At 45.5% G+C, this 22,319-nt stretch overlaps 1 protein-coding gene across 50 annotated transcripts in view; it reads right to left on the reverse strand.

The window, feature by feature from the left end:
- Positions 1-3,080: 3,080 nt before the first annotated feature.
- Positions 3,081-22,319, reverse strand: part of SORBS1 (sorbin and SH3 domain containing 1) — a 225,784-nt gene continuing 206,545 nt past the window's right edge. For 25 of the 50 annotated variants that reach the window (XM_035724191.1, XM_035724149.1, XM_035724153.1 and 22 more), the window contains 3 exons: positions 11,498-11,688; positions 9,177-9,289; positions 3,081-6,442 (listed from right to left, as the gene is read on the reverse strand). In XM_035724191.1, the coding sequence (XP_035580084.1) occupies positions 6,375-6,442; positions 9,177-9,289; positions 11,498-11,688 (372 nt within the window). In that variant the 3' untranslated portion in view covers positions 3,081-6,374. Of the gene's footprint in view, positions 6,443-9,176; positions 9,290-11,497; positions 11,689-12,268; positions 12,329-22,319 lie in introns of all 50 variants that reach the window. The other 25 variants (XM_035724174.1, XM_035724178.1, XM_035724182.1 and 22 more) reach the window with 2 other exon arrangements.

Raw genomic sequence — 22,319 nt, forward strand, 5'->3', positions numbered from 1 at the left:
GCTGACACCGAGGTGAGTGCTGGAGGAGCAGAGTCGTCTTCCCCCGGGACAGGCATCAGAAGCCAGCGTCACGTGGTCATTGAGATGGCTCATCACAGGCTTTTTCCATCTGTGAGTTCATCTTAAATTTTCTTGACTATGTTCAGTCTGAACCACCTGCCTGGCTAATCCATTCCACAGATGACTTGTATCAAGTAGTAACTTCTTTCATTTCTCTTAAGGGCCTCCGCTAAGCGTTCCTGAGACAGGTTTGATCTCGACATGCCAAGACTTGGCAAATACACCTATGTATGACTCATGCAAACGTTCTTCATGACTTTTGAGACGCTAATCCTTTTTCCTTCATAAGAGTCCTAGTGTTTTTAGCACGTGATACACTTGTGCCGTGTCCCCGTGGTCACATCAAACCCCTTGTCTGGGTGGCCATCCTGTGCTCTCCACCATGGTCTTCTCAAGACTTTGGCCTGCAGAGCTTCAGCACATAGCCTACATTCAGCTCACGGACATTTGTATTGATAGGGCAAGGGTATTCCATTTTCCAAAGCTTGTCACAGTAACGCTCAGAGTCTAGCTTGCACAGCGGACCACTGAGTTACCGATCCAGCTGCCTTCTTCCTTCTTCTAGCAGCACAGCCCTCCCCCCGCCTGCTCTTCTCCCCCTGGTCCACATGGTGCTGCTGAGGCTGTCACTCATACTACACCCGCTTCAGCCAGCGATTAGTCAAAGGAGGGATAACTACCCAAGTTGGACCTGGCAGAGTCTGGAATTGTTTTCAGGGAAGCGCAACAGGAAGGCCCTTTTCCCTAGAAAAGGGCGTCGGAGGCCCGTAAGAATGAGCCCAGGGCTGCCTATTGCTGCACTCGGTAGGTGACAATGTAGCCAAACAAGCCAACAGTGCCAAGAATAAGACAAGTACGAGAGTCTGAGAATCTGGATTCACTCCTGCCTGAGGCTGGTTCCAACTTCCTTTTTTCCAGCGATTTGACCCAAGAATGGCCCGTAGTGTTAGGTTTCTACCACTTATCATAGATGGGAGCCCCCATACGACTGACTCTTTCCGCCAAATTACATTGTGAGGGATCTACTCCCTGAAGGAACAGGTGTTAAGATAAAGTAACAGACGGCTGGGAATGCAAGTAAAGATCTAGAAGGAGGGCTGGCCAGTGAAAAGGCAGACGAACCAAGGAACAGCGTTCCATGGAAGCAGATTAACTGGGTGGTGGGGAAACAGACACTCCCATACTTGGCAGGAGTATAAACTGGTGTGATGTATTTTGGAAGGCAATTTGGCAGTATCTCAAGATTTGAAATGTTCTTGCTCTTTGAGCCAATAATTGTATTCAATGCAGCATTGTTTATTGTGGGGGGAAAACTGGCAATATTCGCATCATCAATAGGGGATTGGTTAAGTAAATTATGGAAACATGTCCAAGCTCTATTGTTAAGGGGGGAAAAGTGTGTAAGACCATGCAAAGCTTTTGTTTATAGACCATGTGTACTATACAAAGAAAGCTCAGAGGACCATAGAGCGGGTAGTCAGCAGCAGTAATCTGTGGGGAGGTGACCTTAATTACAGAAAATTCTCACCTGCTGTTTGTATGAGCTCAGAGTAATTTGAGGTTAATTGCTGTTCTATTTCTGCTGCTATAAGAAAAAGGACTGATAACGCATCCCTTCCTTATTAGTATTGTGAGTTCTAAGATCTCTGGCCCCAGGGGTTCATTTATTTACGCATTTACTTGATCAAGTGACTGAGTGCCGACTATGTTAGGCACTCTTCTTGGTGCTGGGCATATAAAAGGCAAATGGAATCATTATCCTCATGGATTTTACAGGATTGTGAAACACATATCAGATGCTGATGAGTTATAAAGCACAGAGGATGAGAAGGGGGAGAGGATGCTGGGTGGAAACGGTAGGGTCCTGTTATATATAAAGTGGTCAGAGAAAGCCTCGTTGAGAAGGCAACCTAAAGATGTAAAGAGAGGGCAGAAGAAAGCCACGCAGCTCCAGCAGAAAGGGTCTTCCGGGTACAGAAGACAGAATGGAAGATCCTGAACTTGCAGTGTGCTTGACGAGTCTGAGGCCATAAGGAACAAGAAGAAATGAAGCCAAGGTAAGGGAGCGGGGTGGGACAGTGTACCAATGGACCTGAGACCATGGTACCACTCAGTGATGTGAGAAGCCACGAGAGGGTTTTGGATAGACTTTAAAATGCTCACTCTGGTTGTTCTGTTAAGACCGGAGTAGAGGTAGCAAGGGTGGAAGCAGGAAGGTGAGTTAGAAAGCAAGCACAAGAATCCAGAGAGAAAATGGCTTTCTCCAGAGAGAAAAGGTTGGGTTCTGAAAGTACAGCTGACGGATTTGTTGGAAGGGATGAACGGCCTGAAAGTAGTGCCCATGACCCCGGACTCAGTCCTGACAGACCCCCTAGAAAGCAACCCTTCTCCCATGACTGTTTGAGGCCTAAGTCTACCGAGAGGGATGTCACTGAGTCACCCCCGAGAGGTGGCAGTGCTGAGTTGACAAGAGGTGGAGAAGGACAGAACCAGGGGAAGGTGGAGGTTTGATTTGTGCACAGCAGGCCCTGCCCCCCAGAGATGGGTGTGGTGCTAGTCATGGGATGCCAGGTATGCCACCATCCTGACACACTTGGTTTGAGAGGGGACAGACTGCATTTTCACCCATCATAGCAAGAGAAGGCTCATAGCCGATTTAACTCGATTTAGGAAAACCAAATGCTGTATCATTTCCTGTACCCATGTCTTGCGGAGCAAATCAAGACCTGTTGCATGTATTTTATAATGTTTCACTTGTGCTTTTAAAGACATCATTATTTTTGCAATCAGAATAGAAAGCATGGTGAGATGGTCAACAGTAGTCCATTCCGAGAAGGTCACAGAGTTAGCTTATTGAGAAAGGAGTAAGGTAAGAAGTGAGGTCTTCCAGGAGCAAAGCAAGACGGTATGTGATTAAGAACGGAAAGGAGGGGATGCGCTATCGAAGCAGTGAATACAAGCCTCCCTTGAGAAACCTGGCAAAGGAAGGAAAGAAACAATGAATGGTAAGAACAAACATATGCCACGCAATTCTGAATAAAGTTTATTAAATAATATGTACAGCAAATATAGTAACTCAACACATCCATTTATCAAATCAATCCACCGCAATGAAGAAAAATAAATGAACAGGACAATCTGTGTCGGCATAGTACATGCTCTCCAGGTGTAATTAAAATGGCAACACTTTAAATTAATTGGTTATATATAATGTCAGTTATTTTTCTCTCAGAATATAATCTTCTCTGTAGTAACCTATTCTAGCAAAAGAACTTAATACCTACTGTAGATAAATAGGACTGCAAAAAAAATCAAAAAACAAAATTAAAAAAAACCTATTTATATGAGATAGCAATTACCTTCTCTCCCAGAAAGAATGATTATTTGAAATTTTAACACTTTACAATGGCTATTTTTGTGCTAAAAATCTGCAGGTGAGTTATTTGGAATTCCTTCATTTAAATAAAAAGGCAAAAAACTTCATGACTTCCTTATTTTACCCCCCTTCGGTTCAAATTTTTAAAATTATTTTTCTATACAAAGTAGGTACATGGGCTATACAAAGTTAAATATACATATTTACAGTCCTACTTCTTACGCATATGATTTTTTTTTTTTTTTTTTACTGATCCGAGAGAGACTGCAAAAGATAAGTAGTTGGGGGCTTGCCTTTACCCAGAAGCATGGCGATTATATCAAAATGTGTTGCAAGGCATGGTGCCCGTTAGTTGCACTTGCTATTAATAAACTTGTATAAATATTTCAGCATAAAAATAGGTATTTTATATTACTAAATGAGGACAAAAGAGCAATGGGAAACCTTTGTTCCTTGTTTTGTCATACATAGGAAGCTGAAGTTCGATGCAAATTTTGCAAATTTTAACATGATTTTGTTAAAGACGGGCAAATTGGTGAGGCATACCTGGGTTTCTGGAGATCTACAAATGCGTGAGGCTGGCATCATATGCAAATGTGGCTTTACAAATTGGTTTTATTTTCTAGCTGTATTTAAAGAGGTGTTCAAAATTACCTACTTAATCAAGAAGCACCCCTAAAAAAAAACTATTAAGAGTAAGATCGTTATTAATTGTTTGCATCTAAGACAGACCAGGAAACATGTTAGCCAATACAGGAGTTACATTCCAAAAGTGAGTGAAATGCTGTCGTGCAAAATGCACGTGCATATGCACTTGTACTATATCCCCTCGGAGAGAGTCAAACGGCACCCTCGGATGGTGAAGTGGACCTTCCAAAGCAAGGAGTCTGATTCAAAGACTATCAGAAAGTCTCCTTCTACCCAGGAAGCTCCTCCTCCTCCACCACCAGCACCCCCTACACCCACCGTTAGTTCCACAGCCTCACCCCTTGGGGTTAAGGCTCTGCTCTGTCCTAGTTAAAGACAAATGTCTCTGGGAAGAAGTTAACACATTCCTCTTATCAGTCATTTACACTCTAGTGTGAAGGAGTAAGCAGCAGTTTCCTTCCTGAGACCAGGACTTGAAAGGAGGACAGGGAGAGAGTGAGGCTGTGTGATGGGGAAGGTGGGAGTGCACAGCTGATGGGTGGCAGGTGGGTGGTAGAGACAGAAGGTGAGGCAGAGGCACTGAAGACAAACTCCGCCTACTTGTAAAGACTCCAGACTTCGGGACAATGGTCCGCCAGCAATTCTGAGCTACACGCGGAGAGCCAGGGTTCCTGTAGACACCTTACCTACCTAGAATTGCTGCTTCTATTTGTGACCTTGGATGTGTACTTGTGGGGAGGATGAGAGTTTGAAGACTCTGGAAACAGTTCCAAGAACTTCCAGCCATAAACTACCCTCAGACAAAGGTTCTTCTAGCAGCCTCATTGTTCAAGAGTGAGCGAATGGAGAGAGAAATACGACAATGCTTTCTAGAGTCTCTCCAGGGAAAGATAACCTCCATCTCTCTCATACCCTTCTTAGCACATATCACAGTCTCTCTGGACCCAATATTCCTGTGTGTCTGCCCCTCCCGTCACCTCTGAGTTCCCGGCAGGCAGGTGGGCCAGTCCCTATTTCTTCAAGGGGTCTACCAGAGGGGCTGATGAACATCCTCGAATTGGATGGAGTTGTGACCGAGCACCCCGGGCATCACACGGGCCTCCCTCCTCACACGTGGCCCCACAGAGGGCAGGCCTCCCGCTGCCTCACACATGGGGCCGCTGCCTGTGTGCCTTCTGCTCTGAAGAAAGGCCTCTTCACCTCTCTTCAGGGTGCATCGGGATTCAGGACCCCGGGCGACCACCTTGTGGGTGGTCCCTGAACTACTTCGGGGAGCGAAAACGAGGACGCAGTAGGCCTACGGCATGGAGCACGTCCTGCTCACCGGTGGCCCTGGCATCTGGTGTGCATCAGTGTCTATTAAATGATTCACTGAATGCCATCCTTGGTTCTCTGTGAGAACAGGCCTAGCGACCTCATACTGCCCTGGCCAGAAACAATCCAGAAAAGAAAGCTTAGCACTGGCATTCTGGTAAATGAAATTGTGCCGAAGGTGACCACTTACAAAAGTCAGTGATATGGGAAAGGACCACACTGCAAGTGACCTTGACAGCTACAGAACTTAACTTCATCACTTGGAAACACAAATTTAACTACCTGACCTGGGCACCCCATGCCCATGGGCAAACCTCATGTGCTTTTCTGTCTGAACACCAGGGGCGTCGAGGGCAATGCCGCATGCAGGCTGACTGCGCAGGGCACCTCCATTCTGCTTCCATTTCTCCACGTACCCCAGGAGTGAGGCACACGGTCTTGGGTAGCCTGGGGGGCCCCCGCCACTGTCCAGGGATGGCCTCGGCAGCCCAGGCAGATTTCTAGCAATGTTGGGAAACCGGTGGGCTCTGGGGTGGCCGGGGTGCGGAGCCTTTGGAGAATGGCCGGGGATCTGCCTCGTGCTCCGAGGGCTGCTTGTGGCTAAATGACTGCTTTGAGCCAGAGCTGGTCAAGGCCTGGGCAGCAGGAGACATTTCTGACCTCACTGATCCTGGACTGTGTTACAGGTCAGATTACCCAAGAAGGGGAAAGGCTGGGAAGGCTTGGAGTGGCTCCCAGAAGCAGCTAAGTAAATACAGATTTGCCTCATTCCTTTTTCCTCAGTTCGGCTTGCCTGATACACTGCAAGCGTAGACAGGCTCAGGCTTTAGACACAACACTTCTCTGTCCCTCTCTTTTGCTTCTTACTTTATCCACTGCATTAGTTTTCCTACTGACTCAATGTTTAAATAAAGAGTCCAGTTCATGAATTACGCTTCATCCTCCAATAAAAATAATCTCTGGTTTTCAATCTTCTTTATAGATACAAAGGCTTTACATAGTTGCCTGGAAAAGTACCAAACTGCCTTGTCCTTCTTGAAGTACCTATAAAAAACAAACAAACAAACAAACAAAAAAACACAAGCAAAATCAGAAGACTCACCCATGTGAGTTCAGAGAGAGCCCTTTGTTTTTTAATTAATTTATTTGAGAGAGAGAGAGTGCACATGCAAGCAGGGGGAGGGGCAGAGGGAGAGAGAATTCCAAGCAGACTCCCCACTGAGCACAGAGCCCAAATTGGGGCTCGATCCCACAACCCTGAGACCATGACCTGAGCCGAAACCAAGAGCTGGAAGCTTGACTGGACTGAGCCACCCAGGCGCCCCTGGATAACAACCCTGTAGCATGAAGGACAGCATATGGTTTCCAAAGCACTTTTCCCTGTCTTATCTCATTCAGGCTACAAAATAATGCTGGGTGCTAAGCCAGGCAGGCATTCTCAATACTGCCCCCCTTTTCAGATGAGGAATGCGAAGTCAGAGAGCTTAAGTCCCACAGTTTAGCAAGCATCAGAAGCAGACTCTGAACCCAGGACTCTTGACTCCCAGCCCACTGCTCTTTCCAATACTTCTCCTTTCTGGAAAAAATGAGCCCATTTATTCAACACAAGATACCAGGGATTTAGAATTTCTAAACTGTAGGATTTCTAAAAGTCCACTGGACAGGACCACACATCAAAAGGAAATTCCTCTCAGAAGCCTGTGCCTAAGCCCCGGGCTGACTCCCCGTCTCTGCTGCCAACCTTGTCAGGGTTCCCACCGAGCCAGGAACACTGAGCTACCTGGGCACAAAGGCCTTCCTGTGCTGCTCCACACCCGGACTGCCGGATCCCTAACCTAGCTTCTTCCCTCGGGACTCTCTCTAAGGCTGTGGGTGGGGGTGGTGGCAGATCCAGACCATATCATTATTCCCCACTCACTGGCAGACAGCACAATTTGACAACTGCATCCTTTTCCCAGTTGGCTTGGATGCAGCTTCAGAACCCCAGTGGACACAGCATTTCAAGCTGCCACTACCAGTAGGTTGGAGCTGTTGCCCGAAGCGAAAAGACAGCGTCAAAGCTAAAGACATCTAAAACAACTAATTGAACCCCCTAGGGAGGACCGCCGAGGAGGCTGCAGAGAACGGAGATGATGATAAGGGTGAGAGATGTGCTCCTATAGCTGGTTTGCACCTTTCCTTACGGACGAGAAAAATAAGCTCCACTGGGTTACTTGATTCTCCTCTGAGCACTAGGCTACGTTTTGAAGCATTTGAGGGATTGAATAATATTTCCTTTGCCTAGCTGCCAGGCATGCCCCCATTAGAGAAATGGTGCCCCTCACCCTACCCCACGTTCTTGTAAAAAATGTAAATAGTCCTGGAGGAGTTTAACAGTGAATCTGTACCACAGCTGCACTCTCTAATACGACAGCCACGAAACGTGGCTAGTCTGAATCGAGCTACGCTGTACCTATAAAATATACATCAGAATTCTTAACCATCTGAGCCACCCAGGCGCCCTATACATCAGAATTCTAAGGCTTAGTGGGATAGTTTATGTTCTTCTGTTCATATACTAACATTTTTTTTACACCGATTACATGTTCAAATGATAATATCTTGAATGCATTGGTTTTAATAAGATATATCCCCACAATTAGTTTCAAGGGTTTCATTTTACTTCTTTCAAGGTGGCTTCCGGAAAAATTTAAATTCCATTCACAGCTTGTATTCTGTTTCCACTGGACTGCACTCCGCTGGAGTGTTGCCGACTTCTCAGACTGGCTTCCTTCTGATTGGAGGAATTCAAGGTAGTGAGGGGCCACAGGCTTCTGGGGGCCTGGGGAGGATGGGGCAGCTTTCTAAGAGGCCAGTGAGGCCCAGGCAAATCTTTCTGGCTTCCCATTTCTGCTGAGGCCTTCCCATTCTTACTACCCCAGCCCTGAGAGGACTTCATGTTAGCAAAGATTTTCCAGAGAGATCAGGAAAGAGCTGGTCTTAGAGAGAAGATAAAGGTAAAGCCATTTGTACAAGGGGAAAACAGAGGTAAAAAGTGAGTCAGTGGCTCCCAATAGCATATTTATGCCTGAGGAGAAAGAACAGAGGCTTGGGGACAGATGTGGCTGAGTCCAAGTACTGGCTCCATGACTGGCTACCTGGGTGACCTGGGCTAGTTACGTCACCTCTTCAGGCTTCAGTTTTTGAGGCTGTGAACTGAGGATAATTCTCGTCTTACAGGCTATTTGTTGAGAACTCCAGTAACAAAGTATATTAAGCAAGTATCTGCTTTGTAACAAAATCTCAAAGAATACTGATCTTTCTCCAGTTCTATAAGGGTGAATCTTTTAATCAAGCAGGTTGCTTTTTTAAAGTTATGAGAAGGCTGAAGTAAATAAGGTCTTTGGAAGGTCTACACATATGCTTGAGTTTCACAGTTGAGATCTAGGCTCAAATTTTCTTGTGCTGTTTCATGAGAGTTTAAAAAAGGAAAATTTTCAAATGTAGAACAGATATACACACAATAGAAATACAAACAAAACTCAAGTAATGAATTTGACAATTGCCCTTCTGTGCAGTCGCGTTGGCATATTTGGTTTTTGGGTCCAGTATCATGAGCGTCATCCACACTGTCTTCAGAGCAAGCATAAAGTGGGTGGCCCAGCATTCCTGACAGCAGTACCGGATTTGAGAAAGGCTCTTTTTTCTGTGCAGAGAATATTGCCTTTTGCGTGGCTTATCACTCCTAGTTACTCCTTCAATACACAGCTAGTAAGAAAGGCACGAGGAGATCACTTACCAACGAACCACCCGTCATCACATTTTTCCATGACATCGACAATATCTCCGTCTCGGAGTTCCAATTCATCATCATTCTGTGGTGTGTAGCTATATAATGCTTGGTAACTAAATCTAAAAATGAGAGACACTGATTCAAACACTGATAGGACCGAATAATGAGTTTTTAAAGCTCAATTCTGTTAAATCAACACTTAGGTAGTGTTTCGTACTCATCAGTGGGGATGAAAGTATTTTATTGGCTATTTCCCTGATAGTGTAGCATTTAGGGAGATCCATTCAGTATATAATAAGGAAATGAAGACTGATGTCAGGGGATGGGAAGCCTCTGACAAGCAAGGTTATGATCAGTCCTTTTATTTAGTTTCATTTGGTTACCATAGCTAAACATTTTGTCTAGATGCCCCCTCTTTAAAGTTAACCAAGGCTTTTTCTTAACATAGGAGAATGTATGTAGATTATCAAGGATAATCAGACGTTACTTAGGTCCAAAAAAAAAAAGAAGTTACTCAGGGCTAGAGATAGACACTATATTCTGGACATACACATTGGAGAGCATAAAGCAATTGTTGTATATATATAAAATTGTTGCATTAATATAAAGATATAAAAAGTACATTCTAATTGCTTACCTTGAGTTTAATATGCTGATACATATTTCATTGATTGTTTTTATTTATTCATTTAAGTAATCTCTATATCCAAAGTGAAGCTGAAACTCATGACCCCAAGATCAAGAGTCACACGTTCTTCTGACTGAGCCAGCCAGGAGGTGCCCCTCATTAATTGTTTTTAAATGTGATGTCGTTTTTTCAAAATTCTTGAAAGCTTTTGCTTTCTTTCCATCCCAGTGATGTTTGGGAGTAAGATTTTTATTTACTTGTTAGTTGGCCTAAGGCAATCTGGTCTGTGCTGACAACAGCTCATGGGAGGAGGCTGGCCTACTTGTAAAATCCGACAAGGAAAAGTTTGTTTTCATTTATTCCTTTGACAAATATTTAAGAAGCATCTACTATGCTTCTGTGAACTAGTAAGTTCACAATTCTGTGTACTTACTATTCTGAAACACAACAGTAGAGGGCAAAACTTTGCAAATGAGCCAACCATCTACCATTTCCAGTAGATGCCAGTGAATTCCAGTAAGTGGGCAAATGAGACTAGAAACAAGTAAGAGGAGCCAGTCCCCAGGAATGAGAGGTTCATTTTCCTCTGCTGAAACAAAGGGCTCATTCACTTTTATACATTTATCCAAATGTATTGATAATTCACTAGATGGATCTGTCTGCCAGAAGGAAGTCTCCAATGAGCAGTTAAGAGATGCAGATAGATTTCCAGTAGGTAAGCGAATACATTTTTGATGTTTCCATACTTGCCTGCTGTCTCCAACCAACTTGGACTCCTCAGAATGCCTTATCTTCCTCTTTACTTCCACCATGGCTGCCTTGCTAGCCTCAGCTCTGGGAAGTAATCCCTGATACCTGCTTCTCTATGCTCACTCCCAGACAGTGGAGACTGAGGGGCCAAGGTCCCAGAACGTCGCAGCTTGGGTCCCCCAGTCAGCTCTAATTTTGGATGGGCTTCATGCTGCTCAGTGCGCCATTCCATTGAGTCCTTTCCCCACATGGGCCTTCTCCGAGTTCCCCAAACACACCATCTACCCTGGGTCTTTGCATGTATGGTTTCCTCAGCTGGGAAGACCTTTTAACTCTCAAATCCAGTTTGTCTTTCTTTCCTCCTTTCCTTTCTTTTCTTCCTCTCTCTCTCCCTTTCTTTCTTTCTGTAAGTTCTACAGCCACGTGGGGCTTGAACTCATGACCCTGAAATCAAGTTGCATGCTCTACTGACTGAGCCAGCTAGGGCCCTTCAATGTGTCTTTCAATGCTCATTCCAAATCTCTCTTCTTCTGGGAATGGAGTTTGCTCCTATATGCTTAAAACATAGGAGATATCCAATGATTTTTTTTTTCTTTAATGAGTGGGATCAACTCTATTCCTCTAGGCAGAACCAATGACTCCTTCCTCTATATTCCCACAACACTAGTACTGAAGCCAGTCAGCACTGCCCTCATTCGCCCCTGGATGGCAGTTCATTCGTTCCTGGTCTCTATCTCTTGGTAGTCTGTGACCTCCTTTATTCACCCGCCCACCACCTGTTTCATGTTGGCTGATGGGAAACATGGCCTCAACTAGAAATCCTCAGAGAAGCCGGGGGTGACTCGTCCATTCCCCCAAATAGCTGCCCCCATACTTGGTGAATGACTCATTCTCTAAAGCCAAGAGTCTACTGAGAACGTGAGAAAGGAAGTTCGCCAAGTGTACTTACATATCTTGTGAGGTTTGACTCCTGTCTGGGGTGACTCTTCGCTGCTGGGCTTGAGGTTGCTGAGAAATGATTAAAGATGATTTATTGTCAGAAGGGGATACCTTGTGATGAAAGTCAAGAGGATGAGAAACAGTGCTGCAGTAATGAACAGATTTTTCGGCAATGTTTATGATCTCATTGCAAACTGCTTCCTGTGAGTGGCCCCAAGATATCCAGAAACCCCCATAAAACAGTCAACATGGGGACAAAAAACAAAAAGAAAAAAAAAAAAAGAAAGAGAGGAAGAGATGTAACATTCCAGACGAAGCACATAAGTCCAGGGAAACAACAGAGTTGAAGATCCAGGTTAAAAAAAATAGATATTCCAGTAGTGGAGTGCAGGAGGGATCCAGTCGTAAGCATGGAAGAAACAGGTAAGATACAGAAGAATTGGGAATTTAGTATGAATATTAAAAACAAAGGCAGCAGCATAAAAGCCTGTAATTAGTGAGTAACTGTCACAAATGGAATAACTTCAGGATAGAAATGCAAGTATGGACCCCCAATCATGCACTAACCATTAATTTAATCCCACATGTAGGCAGAGTACAAGTATGGTCTCTAAACTCCTCTGCTTTCTGAGAGGGAAGGGGGTGGGCCTAACATTTCCCTCCAGCACAACCGCCATTTAATTCTTGCAAATAATGGCTCTGTGAGTCAGCCAGGCATTACTCCAGTCAAGCCTCTAGAAGTCAGTAAGGGTTCTCTTTAGAAAAGCTACAGGCATCTTACCACATAGCTCTTTTCAGATTCTGTGAGATCAGGTCCTGCTCTCAGTGAATGATGAGAAGGCTGTGATCACCAAGCAAATTATAAGGGAGACATTTTAGCAGATGTCACATTGGAACGGATTCAAAATAAAAGTGTGAGCAAATACACGTACCACACCATCACACTCGATGACGCCGGATACTCATGGCCTACGACCATCGAGTTTCCATGACAACACGGTGGGTGCACAGGAGAAAACGCAACGTAGAGTTAGAAGCAAGCATCCAGGCAATGAAATGGGAGGTTGGGAATATGAGCACAGTGAGTTGAGCATGAACACAGGGTCCCCAGATTGGCGGGAAAGAGACACAGAAGGGCTGTCTTAAGGAACAGTTATGACCCTCCATAAACACACACATTGGTCCTTTTGCTCTCAGCTGGCAAGGTATCTACGGAAGGGCTGCTGAACCAAAAGCCAGTTTCAGTTATCTGGTCGACTAGAAGCCTCCTCTGGCAAAGCAGGCTCACAAAACTAACAGGTATGCCACATCTGCGTACTTGTGGAAACAAACAGAAATGCTTCTGAAAAACTCCTTGGTGATATCTGAAGTATCAAACAAGACTGTTTCCCTGGAAAAGTCTGCACATGACACCCTCCAGCCAGGAATAAGTTCAGATATCTCACAGGGCAGAGCTTGCTTCCAGAAATAGGACTGGGTGTCCTAACGCAGCTGCAGAAATAAAACCACCACTCTTCACTCACCAGCTCAGGTACCACATGCTGACATGGAAACACAGGTGCGACTATGGCCAAGCAGACCCATTATTTAAAATGGGTTTCCCATAGGAGACCAGGAAGAGTGTCTGGAATCACTTCCCTGAGAAAGGATTCAATTCCAAGCTCTAAGAAATCTCCCTAAATAAATATTTGAAGAGCCATCCTTCTTGGAGAAACCCTCTCGGTAATGTGCACCAACAGCAACAAGCCATGATAACTCCAGGGCCTTCTAGAAGGGTGCTCAGATTTTGCGTATATGACCCACTTGATTCAGAGAGAGGCCCAGAGAGGCCAAGGGCCTCCCCTGAGATCACATAGCAAGCCAGTGGTAGATTTGTCTTCTGGATTCATTTACTGTCCCACTGGATCTTCTCTTTCATCCTTGGACCATTTCCCACATCATTAAGAGTGCTCACTGGTTTTATTTTCCATGAGTCCCACAGAAACCCTGGAGATAGGCAGAACAGGGTTTATCACCCTGTTTGCCTTTAAAACCCAGGAAGCTAATGCTCAGGGGGTTTAGTTCATGCTCCAATGTCCCACAGCTAGTAAGAGGTCGAGCTGCTGGGCGGCCCCTCGCACGCCACCACACCATCCCCTCGTGTTTAGCATGTCTCGCAAGACCAACTTTCACCCCAGACATCACTTCTATATTCCTGTCCTTTTGGGAAACCTCTTCACGTTCTCTAAACTTCAAAACGGCAATCCTTTAAACCCTGGACTCTGGCAGGAGTAAAGGAAGAGCCAGAACTGCAAGGGGCCTTTTCATGGTCCTTCTCCAAGGTCTCAGGACCTGCTGGTCTTTGCCAGGTGACCTTGTGTGGCCCCACTCACCACCCATCCAGCCTCCGGGTCCAAGCGTCTGTGTAACAAAGGAAAGTAATGACATTTCCGAGCACTTGCTATGTGGGCTTTAACGTGGCAGAAGAAGGAAATGTATTCTGCGTGATCCCTAACAGGCAGATTTTGACAGGAGGGAGAAGTCTAAAAGTGCAAGCTGTCCAGTAGAAGGGCTCCCTGGGGAGGAAGGGAGCTGCCGATCCCAGTGGCTGTGGAAGCCGAGGCTGAGCTATCACTCGATGGGAGGCTGTGTGGCACTGCTTCTCAACTTTTCGTGGATGCTGCCATCACCTGGGAACCCTGTTAACATGCAGACTCTGACCGGACACATGCACATGGGGTGCATCCTGAGGCTCTACATTTTTTTAATTTTAATTTTTAAAATTTTATTTAAATTCAATTAACATATAGTGTATTATTAATTTCAGAGGTAGAGGTCAGTGATTCATCAGTTGCGTATAACACCCAGTGCTCATTCCATCACGTGCCCTCGACACTCTACAATTCTGTTGGTGATGCCCCTGATGCTGGTCCACAGATCAATATGGGGGACTAAGGCTGTAGAGGACCTTAATTACCCTTCACTGAGATTCTTTGGCTAGAGTGGGTCAAGACTGATCAGTGTGGGTCATACCTCATGAAAATGAAAGTTCTCATAATAACCAAAATATTTCCAAACTGCGGCTAGTGGTCTAATGACCTTGGGTCAAATGCAGGACAAAGAGAGGATGTGGACCACCTCTTCACATTATGTCCATAGCTTACAGAAGTCCTGTAGCATCTTTCAATGAATTTAATCTAAAAGGAGTGACTAGAATCGATCATCAAGCAAATATTTGGTGCTTAAAAGAGGTTTGTTACATCAGATATAGTAAAAAGGACCTGAATATTTCACTAGCTCTTTTTTGCAAAGCACTTAAAAACAAACAAACAGTTTCAAAGCACACAGAGATCCGTTACCTCATCTGACTTTTACACTAACCTTTTGACTTAGGGTGGAAAAGGAATTTTAAGGCTCAAGGAAGTGTGAAGATTTACACAGGGTGACAAAGCCACCGAATACTGAGTCCTCAGTGTCTAACCAACTTACACCACCTTCCTCTCGAGTCCTGTTGGGACACCTATGACCATAGCAACACCTGGCTTCTGCCCTTTGTGACAAGAGGTGCAGTCGCTTCTCTTCCTGAATACTTTTTCTTTATGTAAAAGGTACAGTGTGTGGTAACAGATATGGTCCAGTCCTTAACTCAAGGATGCAAAGTACCGGAAGGGGTACTAACCCAGCTAATATCTTCCTTGGTCTCAGGCCATATCCAAATCAGATAATCGTCATCATCGGCTTCACATCTAGACAAAGTTGACATCTAGTATAAACTTAAGTCATCCCCGAAAGGTAAGGATGAATGGACTCCGTACTCACAGTTTGTGGAATGAAGGACAAAAGCAATAAACATTTATTCTATTAGCTAAGATTCAATTTCTTCCTGTTTGAAATGCATTTCTTACATTTAAATCGAACATTTCATATAGTTGGGATAGAAACCAGTTTTGGGGGAGGTGTGTGCAGCATGTGGATCCTCAGAGGAGAAGGAGACCACTGATATCCGAGGCAGGGATTCGCCCTTCACTTTGAAGGCTATTTACCTTCAGATTTTTTTCCTTTGGCATATATTTTTCTTTCCCTGGCCCCATTCTCTTATTTTATTTTATTTTAGAAAGAGAGTGAGCACGAGCAGGGGGACAGAGGGAGAGGGAGAAGCAGACTCCCCAATGAGCAGAAAGCCGGACGTGGGGCCTGATCCCAGCACCCTGGGATCATGACCTGAGCTGAAGGCAGACGCTTCACCAACCGAGCCACCCAGGCGCCCCCCGCTCCCGGCCCCCTTTCTAACTGTGTATAGCTTTCTGTATCTCTTCCTCTGAATCTATGCTGTCTAATATGGTAGCCAATAACACTTGAGTTATGGCCAGTATGAAATGTGCTGTAAATATAAAAATACATACTGGATTTCAAAAACTTAGCATAAAATATAGACTGTAAACTATATCATTAATAGATTGATTATGTACTATCATGTAATTATATTAATAGTTTAAATACTACTTTAGATATGTTGGACTAAATAAAATATATTGTTAAAATTAATTTCACTTTTTCCATCTTACTACCAGAAAAGTTTAAATTACATATGTGATTTACATTATATTCCTACTGGATGGTGCTACTCTGAACCCTCCCCTGCCCGTACTTAAGGCTAAAAGTAGACAAAGTTCTAACTACGACCTCATCCAGGGTTAAGAATAAAGAGAGTATTATCTTATGCCAAGTACATTTCAAACTCTTGGAGATACACACCAGCTTTTTTTTTTTTTTCCACATGTTTAGAAAAACAGCCATCAGACCAACACACACACACACAAACACACAGGCTGCACTCCGCCCCCCCCCCCCCCCCCCCCCGCCAACAGTAAGCAGGGGTTAGTTGCTGATCCAGAAACTGCTTTGCATCCATATTTGCACACACACTCACAAACTGTCCCCCTTGGCCTGGAGTGCCGGTTTTATTCTCTCCAAGTGAGCAATCCTGCATGAATCCTTGCTCTGTTGCCTTTCTATCTGCAGTTCACAGAAGACCCCCAGGAATGTGACCCCGGCCTCCCTGGGGCTATTAATCCCTCTGGATCCACGAAACACCTGGTGCCACCAAGGAGTTAGTAAGCATTCTCTTCCAGCTTTGGGTGTGTGCCAAAGCCTTGAAACCCCAAATAAACTCTCCACAGGGTAAAGAACAGCAGGAAGTCCTGGAGATGTGAACAAGATGTGAACAAGGACCTCAACCTCAGAGTGGCCCAAGCCCCTGGAAGCATCACAGGTCCCTTCTGCCCTCCTACCCTCCCCTCTACCCCCAACCTGCTCAGAAACGACATTCCTCAACCCACTGCACATACCTATCTTGTCATCTGCTCAGACCCCACCCCACTTCTCTTTCTGGTGACCCATACTGGCTTCCAGGGGGAGACCAGACTGGGTGCAAGGAAAAGTGGGTTCCAGGCCAGGCTATGACACTAATTCATTGTCTTTTGGGCAAAATGTTGAATTTCTCTGGATTTCAAATTCTTAGTAAAATAAGAGGATTGGACATGATTTACATAAACATCCTTTTCGGCTCCGAGGTTCTAACATAAGGGTCAGACAGAGTGCACGCATCCTATGACTTGAGAACTAGGGTCTGGGGGGGCAGGAGCTGACCTGGCTTAAGAACGCGGGCACCCCACTCACAGCCCCCTGAGGACTGGGTAGAGGGCTTCTGACTGCAGCCTCTAGATGTGGACGGAGGGCTTCCTCTGGCAGTTTGTGGGAGGCGAGGGGTTGCCCTGCATGGTAGCAGATTTGCAGCTCTGGGAACACCACAGGCAAATGGCCAGAGGAGCCAGAGGCCTGAATGATTTGGGTTCCTGGCTTTCAGCTCTAGAACACCTCCACAGGACCCTTACAACAGGACCAAGTTCTCCCTGCGTTTATTAAGAAAAAGATCCCAGCTTAAACATAAAACAAATTACAGCCAATCGGTTCGACTGTTTCCCACCTAGACACAATCCCCTTCCTTGCAGACTGCTCCTCAGAGAACACATTACTTTGTCGTAACTCGAATCTGATTACAATGCTAAACTCACACTCAGCCTTCTCGTCATGGTCTGTAGTGTGTGGTCTGTTTCCTTCCTAAGGTAATCAGAGAAATGCAAATATGTATTCAAAGATGAAGAAAGCAAAAACTTTCCAAGAGGACACCTTCATACTCGAGGTGAGAGAGAACAGGGACTAAGCACTAAGTTACAGAATGCAAATTCTCAGTTTTCTAAATTCCAGATTTGTGGAACACAAAGTGGAAGGATTCTTCCAGCTTATCTTCTACTTTCTTCTTTTCCCTGCCCGCCCCCACCCCACACCCTCATCTTCTTCTCTTAGGTGGAATGGGGTAGGAGGATAAAGCAAACTGCTTCTGTTTCTTTGCCCTGTTATATCAGCATCACGTAACAGGTATTTACTGAGTCCCAGTGACAGGCTCTGTGCTGGGCGTGTTCATCTCCATGGCCTCTCATTTCATCCTCGTAACTCAACAAGGTGGTCCACGTTTACCTCACCCTACAAAACTAAGACCCAATATGTGTGAGTTGGGAACTGAAGAGCCAGGACGTGAACCCCAGGCTCTCAGACCCCGAGCCCTGGGCATCCCACTACACCCTGATTCTCTGAGCTTGAGCTCTGCCCGAGGGACACATCAGAGTAGCTGGAAAGGTCACCGATCAGGAGGTCGCCTCAGGGAGTACTCTGTAGCTGGCATGATGGTTGCTATGGCTACCTACCATTGCTCCTAACGCCTTCTGAGGGGTGGACACTTCAACTTGAGGTCTTAGTTCCCTACCTCAGGTGTTGAGAGAACACCTGCTGGTTATTTTTGGAACTGCAGCCAATGCCTCTCCCCATCCTGTAAATTGTTATTAGAGATTTCCTTTCTGAGTGAGTCAAAGGAAAACGTTTCCCATTTTTAGTTGGGTTATCTTACCACGTTTGATTTCCTTAATTTCCATGCTCAAAGCAGGACTATGTCTTTGTTACCTTTCTGGGAACAAAGCTAGCTTCCACACAGTAAGGGGCATTCCCTCTGAATCCACCAAAGCCTGTTTCTGTCATCACCTGAGCAGCATTCTCTCCTCGCCTTTCTCTAAGGCTGTGCAGTTTGTTCTGGTGCTTCTCAGACGCTCTGAGGATAAATGGCTTTCCCGAATACTGATTTTATTGTTGATTGGCTTCCTTCCCTTTGGGACCCAAACAAGTATCACAAAAGTTTTTGTCACTTTTCTCAACTCATCATAAAAGTAGAATAGACTAGGGGCTCTTGACCTGGGGGGCACGGACTCCCAGGAAGCTCTTGGATGGACTCAGGTGTGGATCTCCTGAAACTTGATGCAAAATTGTGTGTGTGCTCCCCTTGTCGTCCCCAGACTACTGGCCCAGAGTCCTCAGCTGACCTCAGATTCTCAAAAGTTCTGTGATCCAGAAAAGGTTACAAGTCACTGGAGTAGATGATTTGTAAAGACTCTTCTTAATTCAGAAATTCTATGAGGATCTCTCATGCCAATTGTAGGAACTCTTAAAAACCAAGGCTGGATGCCAGTCAGCAAATGGTGCCTCTCTCTTGGGAAAGCTCAGTAAACCGCTGATGATGCTAATGACTGAGATTTGTAAGATGATCTTCCCCTTCACGGTCTTGATCACCCTAATCCTTCTTGGCCAAAATGATGCACGACAGAATCCAAGAATTTGGTTGATAATTCTGAACTCTCGGGCATTTTGTTTGTATGCATGTTTTTGTCCTAGCACACCCCCCAAACCAAGGGAAAACTTTTCATTTTTCAATTGTGAAGGTCTGAAGGTTTAATAATAAACCCCCTTCTTAAAATTTTGCATTTGTTTCTTTTTTCCCTTTATTCACACAGGATTTTTAGCTAATCATAAAACATCAATGCTAAAAAGACCTTCAGTTCTCTTGTCTATATCTTTTGTTTATGGATGAGGAGGCTCCCAGAGAAAGGAAGTGATTCATCCAAAGACACACAGCAGGCCAACAGCAGTGCCGGGCCAGAGCCCGGGGATCCCGACTTCCAGCACAGGGTTCTCCCCATGACATCGTGGTTCCCCTAAACATGCCCTGCCCTTCCTTCACGCCTTCCACTGTCTAAAGAACACACACCTAAAAACATGAGCAACTGACCCAATGTGACTTCAGTCTGGGAGTCTACAAAGGAGTGAAAAGCCAAAGCCTTTCACCAGTGTTCATCCACCCACAGAGAGTTGGGGGCGGCAGGGGTGGGGCTGGACAGGTGACGAAGGGGGGAGGAAGCAGCCACGCAGGGACTTAGCACCAAATAGGGAAGTTTGACAACTGATTCACAAGGGGCACGTGACTGTGAGGAAGGTGACTAGACGCTGCTGGTGGGTGTCTACGTGCTTCCCGGCTCTATTCCCAGCCCCTTCCCCAGACTCCCCTCTTCCATCCACCTGGGGACCTCCTAAGCCTCACCCAAAGCTCACAATTCCCCGCACCCCCTTTCCTGTTCCCACCTGTGGGTCTTGGCTGGGTTATTTGCTTGCCTTAATTGACATCCTCTTGCTGTTCGCCTATTATAAACCTCCCTGTGCTTGAAGCCCCATGTCAAATGCCACTTTTCTTTACAAAGTCTACCAGACCGCCACCTTCTCCCTCCTGTTGCTTATTCTTTCTCATCTTGAACCTTCAGGGTGAACTATCTGACTCTCCTTCCCTGTCTGCATTATAATTATATATATAATAATATACATATTAATATATATAATTATCTTTTTTCTTTAAATTTTTTTATTATGTTAATCACCATACATCATTAGTTTTTGATGTGGTGTTCCACGAGTCATTGTTTGTGCATAACACCCAGTGCTCCACGCAGAACGTGCCCTCTTTAATACCCATCACCAGGCTAACCCATCCCCCACCCCCCTCCCCTCTAGAACCCTCAGTTTGTTTTTCAGAGTCCATCGTCTCTCATGGTTCGTCTCCCTCTCCGAGTTACTCCCCTTCATTCTTCCCCTCCTGCTATCTTCTTTTTTTTTCTTAACATATATTGCATTATTTGTTTCAGAGGTACAGATCTGTGATTCAACAGTCTTGCACAATTCACAGCGCTCACCATAGCACATAACCCTCCCCAATGTCTATCACCCAGCCACCCCATCCCTCCCACCCACCACTCCAGCAACCCTCAGTTTGTTTTCTGAGGTTAAGAATTCCTCATATCAGTGAGGCCATATGATACATGTCTTTCTCTGACTGACTTATTTCACTCAGCATTAACACCCTCCAGTTCCATGTCGTTGCAAATGGCAAGATCTCATTCCTTTTGATGGCCGCATAATATTCCACTGTGTATATATACCACATCTTCTTTATCCATTCATCTGTCGATGGACATCTTGGCTCTTTCCACAGTTTGGCTATTGTGGACATTGCTGCTATAAACATTGGGGTGCACGTACCCCTTCGGATCCCTACATTTGTATCTTTGTGGTAAATACCCAGTAGTGCAATTGCTGGATTGTATGGTAGCTCTATTTTCAACTGTTTGAGGAACCTCCATACTGTTTTCCAGAGTGGTTGCACCAGCTTGCATTCCCACCAACAGTGTAGGAGGGTTCCCCTTTCTCCACATCCCCGCCAACATCTGTCGTTTCCTGACTTGTTAATTTTAGCCATTCTGACTGGTGTGAGGTGGTTATCTCATTGAGGTTTTGATTTGGATTTCATATATAATTATCTTACCCCCCCGCCCCTCGCAATGGAGATCATACATAGCTTTAATTGGGGTCAGTCACTTTTTTATCTCTTCTTTCACTCAACAAGTATTTATTGAGTACCTTCCATATATGAGGTGTCATGGTTGCTGACCTTAGGGCGCTAACACTCTAATGGCGACACAGACAAGCGAAGGTAAGAAGACAATAGAGCTGAGATCCCCCATATCAGGTGCCAGGGCCGTGGACGCACAAAGTCGGAACACTTAACCCAGTCTTGCAGGGGCAGGGGGAAGCAGTCAGGAGGGGCTTCCTGGAAGAAGTAACATTTAAGTGGAGAAGTGAAGGACAGGTGGGAATTATCGAGGCAAGCCAGCAGGGAGGCTGTGGAAGGCGAAGCCGGCTTGCTGTCTGAAATGGCCAGATCACATGAGGCCTTCGATATATTAGCAATGAAAGAAGAAAAGATCCTAACATTTTAGAATGTCTTTTCATTTAAGGTACTCCACTAAATTCCCTCTACTTACTGGTCAGATATTCAACCTAGCTTCCTAAAAACTATCATAAAATTGAACTTTTGTTCAGTTCCCCACAGCAAGGAGAACAGTGACTGGCGATTTTCCTGATCACACACGCTGGTCTGGAATGCATTTACCCAAATAAGTGACACAGCCTGAGGCCACAGCAAGCTCACAGGCCACCAAAGAACAGTTGTCCCTGAAGTCCTTTCCATCTTTAGCTCTGTCACCCCAAAGAGAGCCTCAAGGGGTGGGGAGCTTCTGCAAGTCCCCCTTCCGTGAGTGGCTGGCTCCTGTTCCCAGTCACAGGAGGGGAAAGTAGAGGTGTTGGGAGGGAGGTATGGGGGCAGGGGCCCCCTTCACACAACCTTCCAGCTCTCAGCAGGGAGCAAGGCCGGGGCCAGGGCCGGGCACACCCATGGAGAAGGGGCTGGCGCTGGAAGAGCAGGAGGAAGGGCGGGAACAGGAAGTGGTACACTTGGGTTCTGGAGGCCCACCAAGAAAGGAAAACCAATTTTCAACGGGCCTGTCTTTCCATGTTGCCAGTTACCTCCCCCCCCCCCCGCCCCGTCCTCCATTAGGAAGCGGGAAGTATATACCCCTCAACTC

Source organism: Zalophus californianus, chromosome 15 (genome assembly GCF_009762305.2).
Source record: "Zalophus californianus isolate mZalCal1 chromosome 15, mZalCal1.pri.v2, whole genome shotgun sequence".
NCBI lineage: Eukaryota > Metazoa > Chordata > Mammalia > Carnivora > Otariidae > Zalophus > Zalophus californianus.